Genomic DNA, 23528 nt, shown 5'->3' on the forward strand with positions numbered 1-23528 from the left:
GAGGGTAGGGTCAAAAGTAAGTTGAATGAGAGGCAGCTGGGTGGCTCAGTTGACTAAGTGTCCAACGCTTGCTTTGGCTCAGGTCATAATCTCGAGATTCGTGGGTTCCTACCCTGTGTTGGGCTCTGCGCTGTCAGTGTGGAGCCTGTTTGGAATTTCTCTCTCCCTCTCTCTTTGCCTCTCTCTCTCTCAAAAAAATAAATGAACTTAAAAAGAAAAAGTAACTTGAATGAGCTAGAACAAAACATGCAGATTGGAGGTGGAGAGAACATATAAAAGACATATGTTGTCACAAATGATCTACTCAAAACCTTTCATTATGCAGTGAGGGGAAACTGAGGTCCTTAAAGATAAAATTCTTACCCAGTACCATACATGTGCTAGTAAATAGCTGCGTAGGCCCTGAACTCTTCTGACCCAAGCTCAGTGATTTTTCTCCTGTACCACAATTTCTCTAGAAGAGAAAAGTATCTGCAAATAGTTCTAAAGAGAGACCTTTAAAGATCTGTTTGAGAAAAGCGGCTTGCAAATGAAAAGAGTTACTGCCAGGAGCATGTACTCATCACAAGGGACCCCACATTGTATATGACTGAGTGTAATGACTGACTTGAACAATTCTTCAATTGCTTATCACCCAGCTATGTGGAATCCTGGAAGAATTATTAACACTGAAGGCTTGCTTTGCATTTGTTGGAAAAACAGATGCTACTTTCCTTTTGTTTTCCTCATGCTGCAATTCAAAGACATTTTTCAGGGGCGCCTGAGTGGCTCAGTCAGTTGAGCATCTGGCTTTTGATTTCGGATCCAGTCATGATCCCAGGGTCATGGGCTTGAGCCCCATGTCCAGCTCTGTGCTGAATGTGGAATCTACTTAGATTCTCTCTCTCTTTTCCCTCTCCCCAGCTCATGTGTGCGTGTGTGTTCTCTCAAAAGTAAAAAAATAAAAATAAAAACAATAAAAAACAAAGGCATTTTCAGAGATCTTTTCTTCCCATAGTTAGATTTAGGCTCTTTATGATACCTCATATTGTGTTGTTTTTTTTTTTTCAGTTATTTTCTGAAATCCAGAATGGCATTTTTTCATTTCACATTCTAGCATTCTTTGTGTGTTCTATCAAGGTGCTTCTACCAAGTGCAAGTTTATTTCTTCTGTTTTAATTTCTCTTTAGTATTGAAACGATTCTCTCCTTTTCTGCTCTCCTATCAGTATGATGGTCAGATAACTATGGGAGAACCTGGTATTGATAGGTCTATGATGGTTAATGCAAATTTTAAGGAGAGCTTGTCTTAACCCATTTCTCCCCCTCTTCCCCTCCTAGTTTTCATTTTTAACCTAATGGCATGGCATCCTCTCTCTTTGTACATTCATACTCTTCTAAATTAATGCCCTTCTCTTGTAGGTATGATGAAGCCAGCAGGGCCTTTGGGGGCTGCTGTCCCTGGGGGGATGTTGCCTCAGGGTCCTTCACCTCCTGGACCCCATCAGCTTGGCCAGAATGGAGCTCATGCCCAAGGGCATCCTCCCCAAAGGTAAGCTAGGTAGATCAAACCACATTTGCATATTATACTAAAATGGTCTCACAAGTCCCTTCTAAACTTGCATGTTTATTGATTGAAAGTTTGACTTTTTGCTTCTGCCCATACCCTTGAAAGGACTTGATATAAGACTGCACTAAGAAAGAAACAAAGCATTTAGAAAAGATGGGGGGAGGGGAAGAACAATACTAGTACATATTTAAAACTATATAAAAAATTACTTGTGTCAGTACCACACATTTTTAATTTTGGATTATAGTCATCTTGTTTTAGAGTTCTGTATTAATCTCTAATTCCTTCAGATGTCTATGGCCTGTATTCCCCAATAAATTTTAAATTATCTTCTTGAATCCTTCGTAGACCTGATCTCACTGCCAGTAGGTGCTTAATAAATATTTTAAAAATTAAACCAGATTGTGGCCAATGGTAAAAACTGGATTTGATGTGGAAGGTACACAGACAGATTAGATGCTGATGAAAGATTTTTGAAATGCAGGGCAATAGTAAAAACAACAGAGGAGATAAATCTTCTGTTTGTGTTTCTATAATAAATTCAGGAAGGAAAAAGTTGAAAGCAGGCCTGAAGAAGCCAAGGTAGGAGATGTAGTAGATGCGTAGAGCTCTGTACCCCACTGGGGACTGTCCCCTGGGAAGGGAGCCAACATCACACCTTCGCTGCTGGAAGTCCCATTATTGTTTGTCCTATGGGCTGCTGCTGTTGAGAATCCTAGTGCCAAGCTGTATGTAGTGTTTACTTTGGAACTTCTCCAAGGATTACCTGGAGGCTTCATTTCCCAGGTTCCTTTCCCAAGCTGTTAGGTTGTAGGGTTGGGTGGGGGGAGGAATAGCCCCTCAGTGTGAATCTGGACCCAGCTGCTGCTGAAGCCATTTAGTTATCCTTTCAAGGGGCCTGAGAGTAGTCCCCATTAGTGGGAAAACTCTTTGGAATTTTAAACATCGGCAAGTTAACTCTCTTACAGGCCATTTGTGAGGTTTATACTTCCTGGCTCTTGTTTGTCATGATAACCTTCATCATTGAAAGGTAGCTGTGAGACAGCGTGAAGGTTAATGCAGGAAACAGGATGAATGAGTCTGAGTCATTTGGTTTACATATGGTTGTGGTTTAAACAAGGAGCACAAAGTCAATGGGCCTGACTCAGGACCTGACTCTCCTATCCCTGCCTCCTCTCATTAGCTTGGGCACAAGGATCAGAGTAGAAAGACAGAACCAAGATGCCTCTTCCGGCTCAAACAAAACAAACAAACAAAAAACCCCCAAAACAACAACAATAACAAAAAACAAAACTAGTTACGGGATGTTGGTGAAGTTTCTGGACCTCTAGGCCTCCTCATTTTCTTCACTTATAAAATGCAAAAATAGAACGCCTAGTCCAGAGTACAGAGGAAAAGATTTGGAAAAGTTTATTGTTGTGAACTGCCAACTATTTCAGATTTTTTTTTTAAAGGAAGAAATGCAAAAATTAAACAGCTGTTTTGAAGCTAAGAAAGCTTTTGGTCACTGGTTATATTTCTCTTTTTGGTTCTTTCCATTTGTTTCACTTGAAGAAACAAGAGTTCCTTAGAAATAAATAAGCTGTGGACTTTGCCATCAGACAGACCTTCGCTGTGTGGTTGTGAGCTCAGCACAGAGCCTGGCACAGTGCAGAGAGTAGACTGTGTAGAGTCAGGACATGTTTGCTACTCTTGGCTGGGAAGCTGTTCCTGTGCCCAATGCGCATGGAAGGCTCAGTACGTGTTAGCAGTTATCAGCGCCATTTTCAGTGGCTATAGAAAGTCTACTGTCTGTAGCATGTCCTTCCTCCTTATTCATTCTGGCTACTCATGACAGCTCAACCTAGGATTCTGTTTTGATTGTGGTTCCCAGGGTAACCCTGACAGATTTTGCCTCATCTCTCTACTGTTCACTTGCTTCAATTTCAACTGTGAATTAAAGGTTAGAAATGGATTTAAAAATGAAAAAGTCATGGAAAAGTCAAGTATTCAGACTCAGCGTCCATGGTTACCATGCTAATTTGCCCTCATGGGACATATTTCTGTGTATATAGTTAAATGCAAGGGCAGAGGGCACAGGGATTATGCACAGAGGGCACAGGGATTACATAGATGGCTCATGACATTTCCTTGATAATTATAGCGCTTCATCGGTGCCATGTGTACTTAGAGAACCCATCAGGAAAATCTCTAAATTTTTACCATATCTAAACTGTTGAATAAAAACAAGATATAATTCAGAGTTATTGTGTTGATTAAAATTTAAAAATATATAGTATTTATTTTTAAATATTGCTCCTTCACAGGCAGGGCTTTATAAAATTTAAAAATCATACCTAGTCATTTGTCTTATTGATCTTAGCTAAGACAGAATAAATGTCTTAAACTTGTAAATAGTACTAAAGTTATCTACAAACTTATTGTTGGGTGGGATTAATCTAGTAAATAAAATCTATAACTCAAAATCCATTTTTAATTAGAAGAGGAAAAGTCAATTGTATGTTATCTATTTTGATCAAAATATGATAAATTGGGGTGGGAGAAGGTGCGAAGATGAGACCCATCTTCCCAATTGAAGCCAATAAGGTGAAATATGCTAAGAACTTTGTTGCAGTGAAAAGGAGGGAGCAAGAAAAAGAAAAGAAATGATTGTTTTCACTTTATTTCTTTTTTGTTTTCGTGTGTGTGTGTGTGTGTGTGTGTGTGTGTAGAAAGCAGTGATGTTTGGTACAGGTTTTGTCCTATGGACTGAGTATTTAAAACCCAGATTTTACTTCAGGCCAGTCTTGAAAAATTCAATACCTTATCACCACATTGTAACAAACTTCAGCATATAGCTCACTATTTGAGCGATTTGTTGCAAAGTTAAAAATAAGTATTTGAAGTTGAGAAGGCCACAGACAACTGAGTCAACTCTCCAGAGGGTTAGGACTAAACTAAGCCTACATGTTCATGTTTTTTTAACCCTCTGGTAGTAACTCTTTATTGACTGTTATGTTTTGGGGCACCTGAATGGCTCAGTTGGTTGAGCATCTGACTTTGGCTCAGGTCATGAACTCATGTTTGAGCCCCACGTCAGATTGGGTTGGATTCTCTGCCTCCTTCTCTCTGCCCCTCCCCCACTCACACTGTGCTTCTCTCTGTTTCTCAAAAATGAATAAATGTTAAAAAAATTTTTTGGCTGTTGTTTTTTATGGTGAATCTGCCCTTTTCTGGCATTCAGTGAAACAGTAAATTAAAATATAGAATTGAATGGTTTTCTTAGCTCAGAAACATAAATGAAGGAATCAATGTGAGAAATATTTAAATCATATGATTCTTAATTTTAACCACATTATATTTATAGCACAGAAAGGGATATTTCCATTCTATCTGTTCATTTTTTTCAGTTTGAAAGCTGAGAGCTGTGGAGTTTAAGTTGCTTGCCTGTAGTCACATATCAGGGTCTCCAGGCAGGGAGCTGTAGGACCTGGACTCATACTTAAAACTCTGATACCTCCCTGCTGTGTGACCTTGGATTAACTAATTTAGCAAAGTAGTGAAATTGAAAAATATTAAACTATGCTTAAACCATGTTTAGTATTTGTCTGTTTAAAATGTTCTTGGGCACCTGGGTGGCTCAGTCAGTTAAGTAGCCGACTTTGGCTCAGGTCACGATCTCAGGGTTTGTGAGTTTGAGCTCTGCATCGGGCTCTGTGCTGACGGCTCAGAGCCTGGAGCCTGCTTTATAGTCCGTGTCTCTCTCTCTCTCTGACCCTCCCCCACTCATGCTTTGATTTTCCCTGTCTCAATAATAAATAAAAAAAACATAAAATGTTCTGTTAATTTATTTCCCCTTATTTATGTGAGAGTTTTTGTTAGCCCTTTAATACTACTTTATTCTTAAGTTGATAAAATTGCTTTTAGAATTAAAATCTGTTTAAGATTTATAACATTTAAGTTGGTTAGGAAAAAAATTTACTCATAAATTTCTAAAGCCTAATTCACAGGACATATATTAAGCAATGATGAATAAGTGGTATTTATGGGTCAAAAAGCATGGCCTAATGGTTGTGTGTTCTCTCATTCTGTATTTTAAATCATCAGCCTTTTGTTACGTTAAAGAAAGATACTGGAGGCTGGTTGTTTCATAGCTTCCATCTGAAACATACTTCACCTATTTGTACTATCTACATAATACATTGTTCATATACTTTTATATTTTAAAAATATTATTAACATTTGTGAAATCTGTGAACATATTTCAGAGAATTTTTTTCTTAAACAGTTGGATAATATCCCCCTACCCCCAATTTAACTGCTAGCTTCCAGTTCGTGCTTTTTAGATCCAAATCCTATAATACCTCATGCTGCATCCACTAATACATCCTTACTGAGCATGTACATTCTGCCTTTGTGTAATTATTTCTTGTATGTATCTCACATGACTAAAAACACAAAATATCATTTCTTTCAAAAAATGATTTTTAATCAAACAATGAATTTATAAAACATATCATTAAGACAATTCTTGAAATCATTTCTATGTGATCAACAATATTTTAAATGTGTCCAGTAAGACTAGAGTTATGTTTTGCCCTGCCTTTTTCACTCCTAGTATCATTAATAAATTAGAGATGTAAAGAAAACTTTTACTGTGAGAAGTTAACTTTTTAATTTTTGATCTTTATTCAGTTTCATTCCAAAAGTTATTTAAATCAAAAGATGCTTAATGTAACTGATTGGTCTGGTTTCAGTTTTTGACAGGAGAGGAAATTGACAGCTTTGCTAAGCAGTATTGTTTAGATTAAAGTGTTAATCATTGTAACTCTATAACCCTTTATAACCAAGTATTTGCTATAGGATAGCTTGTACTTTTACATAGAAAGAACATTTGGATCATCATCCATTTAACTCAAAGTGTGGGATATCATCATTCTGCAATATGCTTAACACCATATAGCTTAATGGTTTGAAGGTTAATTCTAAGTTTTGTTATAGGAATTATTCAATTTAAGATATATGGAGAAAAATGACAGAAGAGAATTAGTGTGATGTTTTGGAAAGTGTACTTGCTTAAGACCTAGGGAGAGGTTAGTCCTGGTTTCGTTACACACAAGTTGTGGGACTTCAAGCAAGCCACTGGCCTCTCTCAGGCTCTGCTCCCAGCCTCTGAAGTGTCATTGAGGGATGGAAGGCAAGAGCGTGGGCCACTAGGGATATAGTTTCCAGTTTGTGGCGAAATTAAAATCAGAGTATACTATCTTGGAAATTTTTAATATTTTTATTTAATATTAAAAATTAATGTCATAATGTAATTTGAAGGGAAAGCTTTATCTTTATTGAGCAGATTAACTACAACAGGAACACTATTCAGATGGAATAAACATACAGTAAGTCCAAACTAAATTAAAGGTTAAAACATGTTGAAAGTTTTAGATGAAAAAGAATGAATGATTTCAACACTTTTTACTGAGTTGTTCACTTTAAGGTCTTGTCTTGCAGGGAATGTCCTGCTTGCTGAAATTACTGTGCAGGTGACATTTCATTTTAAAAAGCTGGGTAGGGTATAAGGAGAATGATCATAAAGATACAGGTACAAAGCATTTTATTTTTCTAGTTTCTGTTCTATTGATCATTAACCCCAGTACAGATAAGGCCATGGTGGACTGAGCTTCCCAACTGTGTTTCCAAACCTGGTTCTCTTTTTACATTAGGAATTTTTGCTAAGATCTTGACATGTTGAGCCTGTGAGCATAGATATGAGATAATACTTCATGATTCATTTTAAGTTTACATTGAGATTAATTAAAGACTTAGCCTAAAATATCAGTCATTTCCCTAGTACCCACAAGATGGGCTTATTTAATTTGACATGATTTTGGCATTTGTTGTTTATCATTTCTTATGAAACTATGATATTGTTTAATATTCTTTTCTCTCTCGTAGATTTCCAGGTCCTCCACCCGTCAACAGTGCAGCATCCTCCTACGCACCATACTCGCCCTCGACACAATCATCTTATCCAAGTCCTGCATCCTCTTCAACCGTCACGCAGCTGGGCAGTCAGCTCAATGCTATGCACATCAACAGCTATGGTAACAGTTTCATTATTAGTGTTCACGACTGCTTATTTCATTAGCATTTCTAGTGAGGAAGGTTTTCTCTATTTTTTAAACTAACCTAACTCTGGCACACCATACTGAAGTTTTAATTTTTGACATTTTTATATAAATCATCTGTTATGCATGGTTATAAATGATTTTTTCCCAAATGATACTGCCATTTATTTCAAAATAATTGAAAGACCTTCAGAATACCTTATGTTCAACATTAGGGAAAAAAAATTGCTGACTTCATAAATAAACATTAGAACAATGAGATTATTTTAAGAAATGTGAGGCTAAGTTTAACTTTGTGTTGTTTATAACAAGGCCCTAAAATGAAAAATATAATACTTGTTGTTTCACAATGTGTTTTGATTCTATATTTAAATCATGAAAAGAATGGAAGCTCAGATATTGTGAGGCAGAAAAGAGAATAATGGGAGAGAAAACAGTTCCAGTGCAGAGATTTGTTGTACCAATAGAAATGCTGTATCTTCCAAGTGTCATAGGAATCTTCACTGTAATAACAGCATAGTCAGCCATTGATTTTGATGAAGAGTATTTCCATTACTTGAAGTTAGTTTTTTAGAAGTATCTGTAAAAAACCCCTCTATTTCCTATCTTTTACTGATTTCAGGATGGATAATTCTTCAGTGAAGCAACTAAATTTCACACAATCAGAGATAGAAAACCTAATCTGGTTTCACGTCTCTTTCCAATATGATTAGAAAACATGTGGGGGCACCTGGGTGGCTCAGTCTGTTGAGCATCCGGCTTTAGCTCAGGCATGATCTCACGATTCATGGGTTCGAGCCCCGCGTCAGGCTCTGTGCTGACAGCTAGCTCAGAGCCTGGAGCCTGTCTTCAGATTCTCTGTTTCCCTCTCTCTCTGACCTTCCCCTGCTCATACTGTCTCTCTCTCTGAAAAATAAATTAAAAAAAAAAAACATTAAAAAAACACATTTTAGTGGCCCATTCCTTCTTCCTTATTTCTACCTAATTCTGAAATCTTTTTGATCAAATAAGGCCACAAGTAACTCATAATTGAATGTATGAGTTACCTGGATCATGCTTGTTACATGATAAAATTTTCTTCTATATGATTTTCTAGATTTTGTACCAGAATAATTCCTTAATTAGTGACATGCATCATGTAAAATTAATGCAACAGAGTTAAAATTCATCCCATTAATTTTCTCACCAAATGTTAAAAATTCTCCAGTTGTGTAAAATGCCCCAAATAGCATTTGTGTAACTTTCTGAATGAAGATTCATCTTGCAGCAAAAAAAAAAAAAAAAAAAAAGGTGTGTAAGTATGCCTTCTTGTTTCATGTCAGAATACATAAATGTCTGTTTATGTTTATGTCCCTGTTATGTACTTTGTAGAGTTGGAGAGTTGAGAAATGCAGTGTTCAGTGGTCTGGTCTTCTTTCTCACACAGGTTCAGGCATGGCTCCTCCTGGTCAGGCGCCCCCTGGCCCTCCACCAGCGCCTTCCTTCCAGGGTCCACCACGACCTCCGCAGCCATCTATTATGCAACCTGGATCTCAGGTTCTCCCACCACCACCCACCACACTGAACGGCCCTGGGGCCTCACCCATGCCTCCGTCAACGCACAGGCAGGACGGGTTCCCTGGGCCTGCTCCTCTGAATGCCCAGTACCAGCCCCCGCCTCTCCCAGGACAGAGCCTGGGTGCTGGATATCCGCCGCAGCAGGGTAATCAGCTTTGCTCTGTGTTACTAGGCATCCATCACTTACTTTTAAGGAAAGCTAGTTTTTGATTAGTGTGCAAATGCAAAGAAAAGAGGAATTATAGATATTCACACTCAACTTTCTGCCTTATATAATAAGATGAACAAATGCAGCGTGCTTGACTGAATAGCATAATATGGTCAGTGAACCCTATATCTGGGACTTTATGTTCTAGTCATTTCTTTTTTAATTTTTTCCAAGCAGCCAATTATGGTCCCCAGATGGCAGGTGGGCAGCTCTCCTATCCAGGAGGCTTCCCTGGAGGTCCTGCGCAGATGGCCGGTCCACCACAGCTCCAGAGGAAGCTGGATCCTGACTCGATCCCCAGCCCAGTAAGTGCTCTCTCTCACTCCCACCATCTCTCTCACAAAGGACCATTCTTTACTCACTGTCTCGGAAACTCTTCAGTTTGTTAGCATTGATCCTGTCCTTTGTTGTTGAAGCACAATACCCATCACACAGAGGCTTCCTTCTTTATGGATGGGGGTGGGGAATTGGGTTCTGGCATATTAGGGATCTTCATGATGGAAGCCTATGTAGATTTTTTTTTTTTTGCATCACATAAACTTAACAATACTATTGACATTTATATTGGCATATATAAACTGATTATTGATTGTTTAATGAGTAATTAGTAGTCAGAGTATATAAACATGCTAGTTTAAAGTTTTTTTTTTAATGTTTTATTTATTTTTGATACAGAAAGAGACAGAGCATGAGAGGGGGAGGGGCAGAGAGAGAAGGAGACACAGAACCAGAAGCAGGCTCCAGGCTCTGAGCTAGCTGTCTGCACAGAGCCTGACGCGGGGCTCAAACCCACGAACGTGAGATCTGACCTGAGCCGAAGCCGGAGGCTTAACCGACTGAGCCACCCAGGTGCCCCTAAACATGCTAGTTTAAACAAATAAAGGACCCTTTTCAATTAGAGTAAGATGCTCAAAGGAAGTGAAAGCACAAAGCATTTTGCATTTTGCCTCTTGAAAATTATTTTATATAAAAAATAGAGCTATAACTTCATTATTCACCATCCAAGTGATTTTCTTTGGAAGATTACTCTTTAGTAACTGAATCAGTCAGCTTCTATTAGGTTATTCCGCATAATACACAATCCCCAGTTTTACTTACAACCACGAAGTTTCATTGATCACTTACGTTACCTGTAGCCTGTAGAAGCTGTAGTTTGTAGGTGATATTCCATGTGCCCTTGTCATTCCAGAAGCCAGCATGAAGGGGCACCTTGTGTTTGGGACATGTGATTATCATGAGAAAGGAAGAAAAGGAAGAGAACTGGCCAGAGGTCCAAGAGCTCTTAAAGTTTTCACTTAGATGTGGTACACGTCACAAACACTCACATGCCCTCAGCCAAAGCAAGTCATGACAAAGCCCTGGGTCAATGGAGTGGGAATATATATTCCTGCTTCAGGAGAAACTGCAAGTCTGTAGCAATAGCACAGATGTGTAGTCCTTTTGGAATAATAATGAAGTTGATGCAGTAAACTTAGATCTTTGAAATGGTTCTATAAACATGAGTAGGAAAAGTTAAGAGATAGCCCAAAGAGTACAAAGAACTCCTGTATTAGCCAGCTTTTGCTGTGTAACAAGCCACCACCAAACAGTACCTACAGCCACTATTTATTAATTCTCATGAGTCATGAGTCGTCTGGGCAGTTCTGCTAGTCTGTGCCAGGTTTGATGGATTTGGTCTGGGCTTGCTTGTGCATTTGGGGTCAGCCAGGGGCTTGGCTGGAACCTGAATGGCCCAGGATGGTATATTTACTCTCTGTGGCTACTGTGACTAATTACACAAATTGGATGGCTTAAACCAACAGGAGTTTATTCCTTTATGGTTCTGGTGGCCAGAAGTCTGAAATCAAGGTGTTGGCAGCACTCTGCTCCCTTAGAAAGCTCTATAGGACTATCCATTCTTTGTCTCATCCAGCATCTGGTGGCTGCAGGCATTTCTTGGTTTGTGGCCACATTACTTAAAAAAATTTTTTTTAATGTCTTTATTTTATTTTTGAGAGAGAGAGAGAGACAGAGAGTGAGCTGGGGAGGAGCAGAGAGAGAAGGAGACACAGAATCTGAAGCAGATTTCAGTGAAGCAGGCTCCAGGCTCTGAGCTGTCAGCACAGAACCCGACATGGGGCTCAAAGCATAGACTGTGAGATCATGACGTGAGCTGAAGTCGGCCGCTTAACCGACTGAGCCACCCAGGCTCCCCATGGCCGCATTATTTTATTTCAGCCTCTGTCATCACATCACCTCCTCTACTTTGTGTCTTCTCTTCTTGGCATCTCAAAACTCTTTTTGCCTCTCTATTATGAAGTTATGCATCATTCCTTTCATGGCCCACCCAGGTAATTTAGGATAAGTGCTTTCTTTGAAGGCTCTTAATATAATCAGTTCTTTTACCATGTAACGTAATAGTCACAGGTTTCAAGGATTAGAACATGGATATATCTTTTGGGAGGGCCACCACTGATGGTGTCATTCATGTGCCTGGTATTTGGTACCCAACTGTTGGCTGTTGAGATTTTTTTGAAGCTCTCTTGCTAATTCTAATGTGTAGTAAGTTTGAAGACCATCACCCAACTCCACTGACACTCCCATTTTCCTGGTGACTATCATTTCTTCTCTCTTCAAACTCCTAACACTTCTTCCCCTTTCTGACTCTTTACTGATAATCTTGCTTCTTATTTTAGTGGGAGAATAGAAGCAATCCAGAAAGAACCTCTGCATACTCCACTGCCACATCTCCCTGCATCTGTGCCCATTTATCCTCCTTTCCTCCCATTACTATGAATGACCCTCTCCATATTCCCAACCAAGGCCATCACCTCCTAGATTCCGTATGGCCTCTCAAGGATAACTATCTTCAGCAAATATCTCCTGTATTATTAGAGTTCTACAAAAAAAACAGAACCAACAGGATATCTATCTATCTATCAACAGGATGTATGTGTCTATGTACCTACCTATCTACCAACAGGATATATATGTATATCTTATCGATCTATCTATCGTCTGCCTATCCATCCATCCATCCATCCATCTATCCATGTATCTTTCTATTGAGAGAGTTATCTTAAGGGATTTACCCACTCAGCTGTGGGGACTAGCAAGTCTGAAATCTGAAGGTCAGGCCAGCCGACTGGAGGGACAGAGAAGAGTTAATTTTACAGCTCAAGTCCAAAGACATCTGGAAACAGAATTTCTTCTTCCTTGGGACCCTTGGTCTTTTTCTCTTAAGGACTTCAAATGATTGGTTGAATTCCACCCACATAATAGAGGGTAATCTGCTTTACTCAGAGTCTACTGATTAAATGTTAAATACATTAACTTTTTTTTTCTAAGGCACTACTAAGGCACTAAGAGTTACTAAACCTTAATTTCTAACATGTTATAGGATCAGATGCTTTATCACAAAACTTCAAGTTTATATTCAAATAAATATAGAATAAGTGGGTAAATCACAAAAATAACCAAAGTCTCGACTGGTATTTGACCAAACACTGTGCCTAGCGAAGCTGACATATTACATTAACCATCACGTTTCTTCTTTCCTGCATCATATATGCTTGTTTGAAGGTAAACTTTAATTTTTCACTGTCTAGATCATTTTTAGCAGAATATAAATATCCTGTAATACCTTTCATCATTAATAAAAGAAGCCTCCCTTGGCTTTTCTCAAATTCTCTATCTAGTTTCCCCTTATTTATTGGCTCTTTATAGCAAGAAATCTCCAGATGAGTTGATTGTGCTCTGTCTTCTGTTCATCTCTTCTGTCTTCTCCTGAACCTACACCAGTATAGATCTCTTTACAATAGTCACCAGTGACTTCCATTACCAAATCTAATGTCCATTCTCACATCACATCTATCTCAACATATCAGCAGAAATTTGACACATCTGCTCATTCCATCTCCCTTGAAACACTTTTTTTATTTGGTTTCTGCGATACCATCACTTATTTATGTCTCTACTCATCTCACTGGTGGCTCTTTTTTTTTTTCCTCTGTTGGTCTCACCTTGTCTCTCTCACCTCCTACTATTAGAAGTGTCCCAACGCTTCGTCATTGGACCTGTCCTTTTCTCTGTTGACATTTACTCTGTAGTTGCCACTCTTCAAAAGTGTGCTGCTCCCAGGATGGCACCATCAGCATCAGCTGGGAGCTCACTAGAAATTCATGTTCATAGGCTCCACTCCAGACCTATTGAGTCAGAATCTTTAGGTGTGGGGCCTTGGAATCTGTGTTCAAACAAGCTCTCCAGGTGATTCTTAGGTATACTAAGAAGCACTGATAAAGGTGATCCCATCCAGTCACATGGCTTTAAATGAAGATGCAGATATTCCTAATCAAGATGTTTCCTTGAAATCTAGATTCCAGTCCAATTCTTCCAGTTCCACAGGCCCCAGAATCTGGAGTCCTCCTTGGCACTTTCTTTCTTGCACATTTTCCTTTAACTAATTCTATTGGTCTCGGTCCTGCCGTATGTGCTTATCGTGGTTCAAGCCACTATCATCTTTCCACCTCAATTGTTATAACTGATTTCCCTGATCTTCTAGCCTGCACACAGCAGCCAGGCTCATCCATTCACATTTTAAGTCAGATCATGCTGTGACTCAGAATAAAACCTTCAGTACTCCTCCCATTAAAAACCAAAGTTCTTACAATGACCTGTAAAATCCTACACTATTTGCCACCTCTGGCTCCCCCATACCTCTCATCAAACACACACACACACACACACACACACACACACACACACACACACCATCCCTCTGACTTGGTCTCTTACCATTCTTCTCCATCACTTTGCTTCAGCCACACCAGCCTTCTTATTATTCCTTAAGCATGCCAAGTGTACTCCTGCCTTAAGATCTTTGCACTTGATATTTCCTCTGCCTAGATACATGCAGGGTATGGCTCCTTTGTTCATTTTCTTCCTGTCTTCATTACTCACCCCCAGTGTTCCTGGTACCATTGTACTATCACTCCATATCCATAGTACTTATTATTATTATTTGACATAGATGCATCTTATTTATACATTTATTTATTGTCTTTCTTTCATACTATAATATTAGCTCCCTGAGGTCAAGAATTTGGTATTGCTCACTGTTGTGTCTCCAACAGCTAGAAGACAGCCTGGTACACAGTATATATATTCATACCATTGTTGAATGAATGAATGAGTGTTAACAACAAAAGCAATAATCAGTATTTCCGTGATTCATACAAGACCCTTAAAATATACACTTGCAGATCAGTCCAGTGTTATTTTTATTATTAAAGAAATGAAATAGAAATACCAGATGGAGCCTGTTTATGTTCCTATTACCAAAGTTACATGCTTTAACTGACTAAACAATCTCTTCCTTCTGGAAAGAAAGATGTAAAATCACGTTTACTAAATTCCTATCACATGCCAGTCCTGAGCTGAGGGATCACTCCAGCCCTTTTGAACAATGATATTACGCACATTTTGAGAGTGAGAACACTGATATCACCACTGAAACTCCTTACTCCCTGCTGTATCTGCAGGATGACCCCTGAGAAGTGGGGCTCGCCCTGTTCCCCTCTTTCTCATCACCCTGCAGCTCACACACTTCTGCTTGGAGCAGCCGGCCTTAAGAATGCACACATATCCTTACCTGGCTTCTCCCTTACTCTTGTTCATTTTTCTCAAGAGAATCTATGTTTTTCTCTTTCCCAATTCTATGATCCCAGAATACTCTGTTCATAGCAGGTAAGTATAAAAGTAACTATAGTGGCAGATCTTCTGAAGGAAAGAAGAAATCTGTACATTTTGAGATATCTTTGACATTTTCAAAAGTCACTGTCCTCAAATCAAAATCCTTTAAGTACACAGTCATAGTAAAAAAAATTTTGAAATTTCTGTACATTGTTAAATCTCCAAGCCCATTTTTTAAGAACATACATGTGAGGTAAAATTTAGGAACCTATAGTATATTTTTAAAAATTACTAGAAGTGGTTTTTAAAAATTTTTTAATGTTTATTTAGTTTTGAAGGAGAGAGAGAGAGAGACAGTGTGAGCAGGGGCGGATCAGAGAGAAAGGGAGACGCAGAATCCAAAGCAGGCTCCAGCTGTCAGCACAAAGCTCGACACAGGGCTCAAACTCACACACTGTGAGATCATGAACTGAGCTGAAGTTGAACACTTAACCAACTGAGTCACCCTGGCACCTCCAAAATTACTAGGAGTGTTTTAATATTTCTTACTCCCTTTATAATATTCTAGCCAAGATGGGAATTAGTTTAAAAATATAATTGCCACATATGACATTGTTTCTTTGGAGGCTGTAAGCAACATAAGTTGCAGACAACTAATTTAAAAATATGTATTTTTGGAAATATAGTCTATTTAAAGGTTGGAAACTGTTCAATATGTAGATTATTATGTGTTTTAACTTGCTTTCATATTTGACACTTCATCGAAATGATTACCATAAATGTTGATTATATAAAAAGTACTCCAATGTTGAAGGAACCAGATTAACCTTAGGGTTGAAATATAGGATATAATAGTGTTTTGAGTTTTCTGTTTGCTTCTTGTCTCTGTCCATGGTAGCTTTTGGTCTCTTCTGTATTTTACAGTAGTTCTGTTTGGAGCATATTCTATATCGCTAATAAGAACTCAATTCCTATGAAATTAGAAAAACCGAAATGTGTGGATTTAAAGGTAGTTTAAATTAAATCTCTGCTATGCCATAAAACCAATGATATTAATGCCAACTAGGGCCTGGTTTGGATGAGATGGGAGGAGAAACTGGAGAAGGTAACATTTCAGAGTTTGGGGAAGACAATTTTCATATTAATAATTTCTTTATGAATATTAAAAACTATGTATCCTCCAAAGCTATGTAGTACAGTCTGGGCACTTGTCACATTGTTCTGTTTTTTCCGTCTTTTTATTTTCTTCTTTTTACCCTCTTGTCTCTTGTCACAAAAGAAGTGAGGGCAGGGGGAACATAAAGAAGAAGAGGAAGGTAATTAATAGGATGGCTTCTTGTCTTCTTAACTCCAGCTACTAGATTTTGCTTATTATTTTCATCCCTAGATAACTACAACAAAAGACAAAGTTTTATCTCTATATTATTCATTAGTATATATTTTAGTAGAGAAATGTGTCCAAATTAGATGACAAAACATAGAGACTTTTTTTCTTCTTGATCCTCAATTTGCCATTCAAGTTCTTCCATCCCCCACCCTGCTCTTTGAGATAGTAAAAAACAAATGATATAGTGTTCCCATGTTTAAGTTACCTATTGAGGATCAAGAGGAACTTAAAAAAGGCATTTTAGGTTTTATTGTAAATCATTTCTTCTGAATTGAATGATTTTTAGCCTTGTATATTTTCCTTTAACTACAAAAGCTGTTTTCTTTAAAAGCTATTTTCAATTTCTTTTTCTACCAGAATATATATATTTATATATTTTAATGCTTACCTAAGGTCCCAATGACCAAATTGAATAAAAGTAAAGTTCCCTGAGGGTCAGAGTTCAAAGTATCACAGAAAAGAATTTAGCAGCTGCTGCTCTGAAACCGTGAAAGTAAACAAAGGTGGATCTGAAGGCTTGGTAGGTTCTCAGTGAGAATTTGATGTGAATTGAACTGAAAGGATTTAGAAAATGCCTGTTTGTGTGTGTGTGTGTGACTAATGGAAGGGAGGGAAAGAGAGGGAATGTTTGGAAGAGTCTTAACTTACTTTAACTTGCTCTTGATATATCAGATTCAGGTGATCGAGAATGACAGAGCCACGAGAGGAGGACAAGTTTATGCCACCAATACCAGAGGCCAGGTCCCTCCCCTGGTCACTACAGAGTGTGTGATACAAGACCAAGGTATTTATTTTCAAAAATCTTTTTCATTGAGGTTTGAAATTTTTTCACCATTAAAAAAATTTTTTTTAGTATTTATTTTTTGAGAGACAGAAAGCATGAGCAGGGGAGGGGCAGAGAGAGAGGGCGATACAGAATCTGAAGCAGGCTCTAGGCTCTGAGCTGTCAGCACGAGCCTGACATGGGGCTTGAACTCGCTGACCATGAGATGATGACCTGAGCTGAAATAGGATGTTCAACCGACTGAGCCATCCAGGTGCCCCAAAATATTTCACCATTTTAAAAAAGCAGATACACTGATACCCTTCAGTAATCCTATCATTGACGGGGAACCTCTTTATAGCTGATAATGGGGACCAATTTTGCCATTGATCACTCAAGTCCTGAGACTGTATGATCAACTGAATTCTATTTTCCACTTGTAGAAAAGTCTAAAGAATGTCTGGTGAGATATAGTTCAATATACTTGAAATTTTTCAAAAATCTTTATTTCACAGTCTGTTGTAAAATCGTGTGATATAATGAAGAAGATCTTGTCTAAGTTTTTCTTTTTGGTCTGAGTTACATGAAATATGTAAAATAATAGGGTTTGGGTTCGAGCATATGTACATTTATTGCCTAATATTTCTTTTTCTTTTATTTCTGCTGCCAAAACTCTCGTTTTACCCCATGTTAGTTTTCTGGATTCTTAACAGTTAATGACCAGCCCACCTGTCTCTAATGTTTTCCTGCTGCTGGAAGCTGCCTGGGTAGTTTAGATTTTTTTCAAGCATTTCTGTGATTATCTTACCCTTCCTAAAAAAAAAAAAAAAAAAAGTCCCATCATTACCTGTGGGCAAGAGTATTGATCTTAATTCCTCATCCAGAATTCAAGGCTTTCATAACCTGGACCCAACGTATTTGGGATATAGTAAAGAATTGTGATAGGTTCTAATACCACTTTTCTCATTTACTAACTCCTTGACCTTTGACAAGTCACTTAAATTCCTTAGTTTTCTCCTCCATAAAATGGGGCCCTACAGTAATCAATCTCATAGGGCATTTGTGAGACTAAAATGAATTCACCTGTAATCGTGTTAGAATGGTGCTTAATACACTGGCAGTTACCGTCATCTTTATGAGTTCAGTTCTGGGCTCTGGTGCAGAGGATCTGAGAGATGACAGAAACGTACCAACAACAGCTGGATTCCACCTGCAGTCATGTTAATTTGTCGTGCACAATATTTTGTCTTGTTTCTATCTGAAGTCATTGCCATTATGTAAAATCAGAATATTTTATGTAAAAATCCAGATTTCTAGCTAGTCCTAAAAAGTAAAATCTGGCAATAGTAGGTTAAAGCTGAACAGAAGAAACTCAGCTGTCTTGGGTCCAACCTTCCACTCATCCCAGGCCCACCTGTGCTGCAGAACCTGGCCAGGGAGAGGCTCCCGACCCCGCCACAGTGCCCAGTAGACCATGCAAACTCAGGACCATGCGCTTCCCAGCACACTGTACTTGCCAAGTCATTTCACATTTCCACTCTCCTCTTTCACACTCCTTCCTGAATCCTGCAATACCTCCTCTCCCAACCTTTCTTTTGGCTGCTCAGACAACCTTCTTCCTGAGAAAACTGAATAATCAGAAGAGCCCTTCTGTGAATTCTCACCATCAGATCAGTCCCTGCCGTAATGTGCACCCATGTTCTGCCGTTCTGCTTTTGGCCATAAAGGAATGCTCTATGCTCCAGTCGGAAGCCAGCCTCTCCTGCTGTGCAGTACCCCAGTATATTGCTACAATAAGTCTACCTTATTGTATCTCTCTTTTTACGTGATTATTCCCATGGTGTTACACTCTCCCCTCTCAAAGAATAAAAATGTTTCCATGACCTATTTCCCTTACTAGCTACCCTTCTTTTCTCTCCTCCCCTCCACAACAAAACATGGAGGCATTATCGACAATTCCTCTCCTTACTTCCTCTCTCAAACTCACTGTAGGCAGGCTTCCCACCCCACCCCCATTCTGCCAAAACTCTCTTCTGGATCTCTAGTAATTTCCATGTTGTTAAATCCAGAGGTCTTTTTTTTTAAGTTTATATTTAAATTTCAGTTAGTTGACATACAGTGTTACAGTACTTTCAAGTATACAGTGTAGTGATTCAATAATTCCATACATTACTCAGTGTTCATCACAGGTGTCCTCCTTAATCCCCATCCCCACACCTACCTCCCCTCCGGTAACCATTAGCTTGTTCTCTATAGTTAAGAGTCTTTTTCTTGGTTTTCCTCTCTCTCTGTTTTTTTCCCCCTTTGTTCATTTGTTTTGTTTCTTAAATTCCACATTTGGATGAAATCATATGGTATTTGTCTTTTTCTGACTGACTTATTTTGCTTTGCATAACACTCTCTAGTTCCATCCATATCATTTCAAATGACAAGCAAATCCAGTGGCTTTGATCCAGCAGCACCACCTGGCACAGATAATCATGCTTTTCCTTGAGGTACTTTCTTCACCTCTAGGACACCAGATAGTGCTTGATTTTATCCTTCTCAATCCTCTAACTGGTTTCTCCTTTTTTCTCTGACTTCCTTATGTTAGAGGACCCAGGGCTTAGTTCTTCACCATCCTCTTTTCTGTGGCCACACTTATTCCTTCGGTGGTTTAAGCTAGTTTTGTGGCTTGAAATACCATCTATATGCTGAAAACTCCCAAATGTGTATCTTCATCCCAGTGCCTAGACTCACATACCTAGTTGTTTACTCAGCTTCACTGTGGGCTTGCTTAGTAGAGTTCCCAAAGTGGACATGTCTGAAGCCGTATCCCTGATCTCCCCTTTTCTCCTGTCAGTTCATGGCAACTTCATGCTTCTGGTTCCTCAAGTGAAAAAATTTGTGGAATCATTCCTGATCTTTTTTTCTCACCTCCCATCTTCACACACACACACACACTTCATACATCACTCCCATCAACAATCAGCGTGCTTTTAAAATATGTCCAGATTCTGGCCACCTCTTAGTACCTCTACTGCTATCAGGCAGGCTGTTCCTTCAAATGAGGTAAGAATGATAAAAATAGCCTCTGCCACCACCATCTCCCCTGGTTGCTGTACAAACTTCGTTACTTCTCTGAGCTCCTCATGAACTGCCACGCCCAACACGTGCTCTGTTCCGGCTGCACAGGCCTCCTGATACACGTCCTCCATCAGGCCAGACATGTCCTGCCCCCAGGCTCCTCCCTGGGGAATCCTTTGGGTTTTTAGAGTTTATATTCAAATGTTACTTTTTAAATAAGGCCTACTCTGCAACTATTTAAAGTTATAATCTGCCTCCCACAAAAGTACCCCTTTCATAGCATTTATCATTTCTAATGACCTACTTAATTTACTTATTTACTGGGTTTTATAGTCATTGTCTATACCTTCTGTAAGAACATAGGCTCTACAAGGAAGAAATTAGCATCTGAGTCTTAGTAGACATTCAATAAATATAAATATAAGCATAGATTATAGAATTACATAATACTACCTTTTTTAGAAATGAGGAAAGTTACATAAATAAGGCAATGTGTTATCTAGAATTACTTTGATATATATTTAAACATTATAGGGCAGATTTTTTTCTCTGAAAATTTTAAGCGTGTTCCTTTGACCTCTTCAGGCAACGCCAGTCCTCGATACATTCGTTGTACAACTTACTGTTTCCCATGCACGTCAGATATGGCCAAGCAAGCTCAGATTCCATTAGCTGCTGTCATCAAACCCTTTGCCACGGTTCCTTCAAATGAGGTAAGAATGATAAAAATAGCAATTCAAGGCGTGCCTGTCTCACTCAGTCTGCGGAGCATGCGACTCTTGATCTCAGGGTTGTGAGTTTGAGCCCCATGTTAGGTATAGAGATTCCTTAAAATAAAATCTTGAAAAAGATAGCAATTCACTAATTTACCAGTTCCAAAATTCTTCTTTTATCATTGTTTTTTTATTCTCTATTATAAACAGAAAATTTGAGAATATTTATATAGTGCAAACACATCTAAATAGATGTGAATATTCAATAGAATAAATATTTAATTCCCTAGGAAGATAAAAATCTGACAAACTATCTTTTTTGGCAACTTGTATACCAAACACTAGTGGACTGGATCACTTTTGGGTCTGTTGTAAAATGTGAATATTCAGAAAATACGGAATGTCATATAGTGAGTGACACAGTTCTCAGACCTCTCATGTGGCCCTTACACCCTAGTTCAGGGCCTCAACATCTATGTGTTCTTGTTAAAGAAGTTAACAGAACCTGAGGTCCCTGGTCTTATTAAGCTGCTTTAATAGTCATGGGGCTAATCTGCTCATAAACTCCTACTTAAAGAGTCAGTATGATTAGAAAGCATATGTCTTGAGTTGGAAAGATGTACCCCACATATAGTTCATTGAGGTGCTTAATTAAAATCTCTGATATTAGGGTGGTGTTTATGCATGTTGTGATTAAGACATCCCTCACACTGTTGCCATTCCTTCTTTTCATGCCCTGAATGGTAGATACCCACATACACACAGTGATATAAGGTACTATAGTAAAGCTAATCAAAAAGGTGAGGAAAAGCTCTAATTCTGACTGGAACTTTGACCATAACCCCACTGCACTAGTCCAGTCAGCTACATTGAACTTGGATTCCTTTTGCTGCACCCAATTCTCTTCCCAGCTAAACCTCAGCTTTGCTTTAATGATCCTTTGAAGTTGGCTGATTTGGGGGCACCTGGGTGGCTCAGTTGGTTGAGCGTCCAACTTTGGCTCAGGTCATGACCTCACATTTCATGGGTTCAAGCCTCGCGTCGGGCTCTCTGCTGACAACTAGCTCAGAGTCTGGAGCCTGCTTCAGATTCTGTACCTTCCTCTCTCTCTGACTCCCCTGCTCGCACTGTATCTCTCTGTGTCTCAAAAATAAATACAAAACATTAAAAAAAATTGAAGTTGGCTAATCTAATGAACACTTAATAGCACCTGAGCAAAAGGCAGACCATCTGCACAAGAGAACAGATTTGTCCCCTTATTTGGGCTTGCCTTGCCAGCTGGTACGGGTGATATGGTGGCATAGAGAAGGGGAAGAGTAGACTGCTTTACATCACCTCAGGGATAGAGGAAACAGAAGAGAGACTGTGTCCATGTGGGCACTACGTTTCATACCCTTTGAGATGTTCATTCATTCTCATTACAGTGTGGCAGAATGCTACCCTCTCTTTGGGAATCAAGTGAACTAGGTTAGAGCAGAGCATAGAAGGGGCTGTTCCTCGAAGCCAATCTTACATGCACTATGGTCTCATGCTTGTAAGTCAAGAAGTACATTCAGTATTACTATACTTATTTTAAGTATAGTCTCTTATATGATGGGCCCAGAAATTTAATATAATGTCTATAAAGTGCTCTTTAGAAACACTGTGCTTAAGGATAAGGTAGACCCATATGTAATGGCAAAGGGATCCATGTTAAATATGACATATGTGATTTCAAATAGCCAGAAGTAATTTTTTTGCTATTTTCAACATTTCATTATGAAAATTTTCAAACATATAGAGAATTTGAAAGAATTTTATGGTGAACATCTATATATCTGCCACCTAGATTATACCATTAATATTTAACTATACTTTGTCACCTTTTGATTCATCTGCCCCATCAATCTGCCTTTTTAAAATGCATTTCGTCCCTGTTCGGGCGCCAAAAACAAAAAAACAAAAAAAAAACAACAAAAAAACAAACAAAAAAAATGCATTTCAGAGTAAATTGAAGACATTAATTAGTACACTTCCCCCTAAATACTCCAGCATTCCCATCATTAATGAGAGTTTAGTATTTTCTTATAGATTGTTTTTCCTTTTGAGGTAAAATTGATTTACAGTAAAATGCACATAAATGATTCACTAAATTTTGACAAACAGACGCCAAAAATAAAATATTCCCTGTTCATGGATAGGAAGAATAAACATTGTGAAAATGTCATTACTACCCAAAGCAATCTACACATTCAATGCAATCCCCATCAAAATTGCACCAATATTCTTCTCCAAACTAGAACAAACTATCCTCAAATTCATATGGAACCACAAAAGGCCCCGTTTAGCCAAAGTTATATTGAAGAAGAAAACCAAAACGGGAGGCATCACAATCCCAGACTTTAGCCTCTACTACAAAGCTGTCATCATCAAGACAGTATGGTATTGGCACAAAAACAGACACATAGACCAATGGAATAGAATAGAGAATCCAGAGCTGGGCCCACAAATGTACGGTCAATTAATTTTTGACAAA

General features: G+C 38.6%; 1 protein-coding gene across 2 annotated transcripts in view; it reads left to right on the top strand.

The window, feature by feature from the left end:
* Positions 1-23528, top strand: part of SEC24D (SEC24 homolog D, COPII coat complex component) — a 100713-nt gene that overhangs the window by 10660 nt on the left and 66525 nt on the right. The window contains exons 3-8 of one of the 2 annotated variants that reach the window (XM_029941571.1): positions 1401-1530; positions 7477-7625; positions 9076-9351; positions 9589-9719; positions 17144-17255; positions 20886-21013. In XM_029941571.1, coding sequence (XP_029797431.1) covers positions 1401-1530; positions 7477-7625; positions 9076-9351; positions 9589-9719; positions 17144-17255; positions 20886-21013 — 926 coding nt within the window. The remainder of the gene's footprint in view (positions 1-1400; positions 1531-7476; positions 7626-9075; positions 9352-9588; positions 9720-17143; positions 17256-20885; positions 21014-23528) is intronic. The other variant, XM_029941578.1, reaches the window with a different exon arrangement.

This window comes from Suricata suricatta, chromosome 1, assembly GCF_006229205.1.
Source record: "Suricata suricatta isolate VVHF042 chromosome 1, meerkat_22Aug2017_6uvM2_HiC, whole genome shotgun sequence".
Classification (NCBI taxonomy): domain Eukaryota; kingdom Metazoa; phylum Chordata; class Mammalia; order Carnivora; family Herpestidae; genus Suricata; species Suricata suricatta.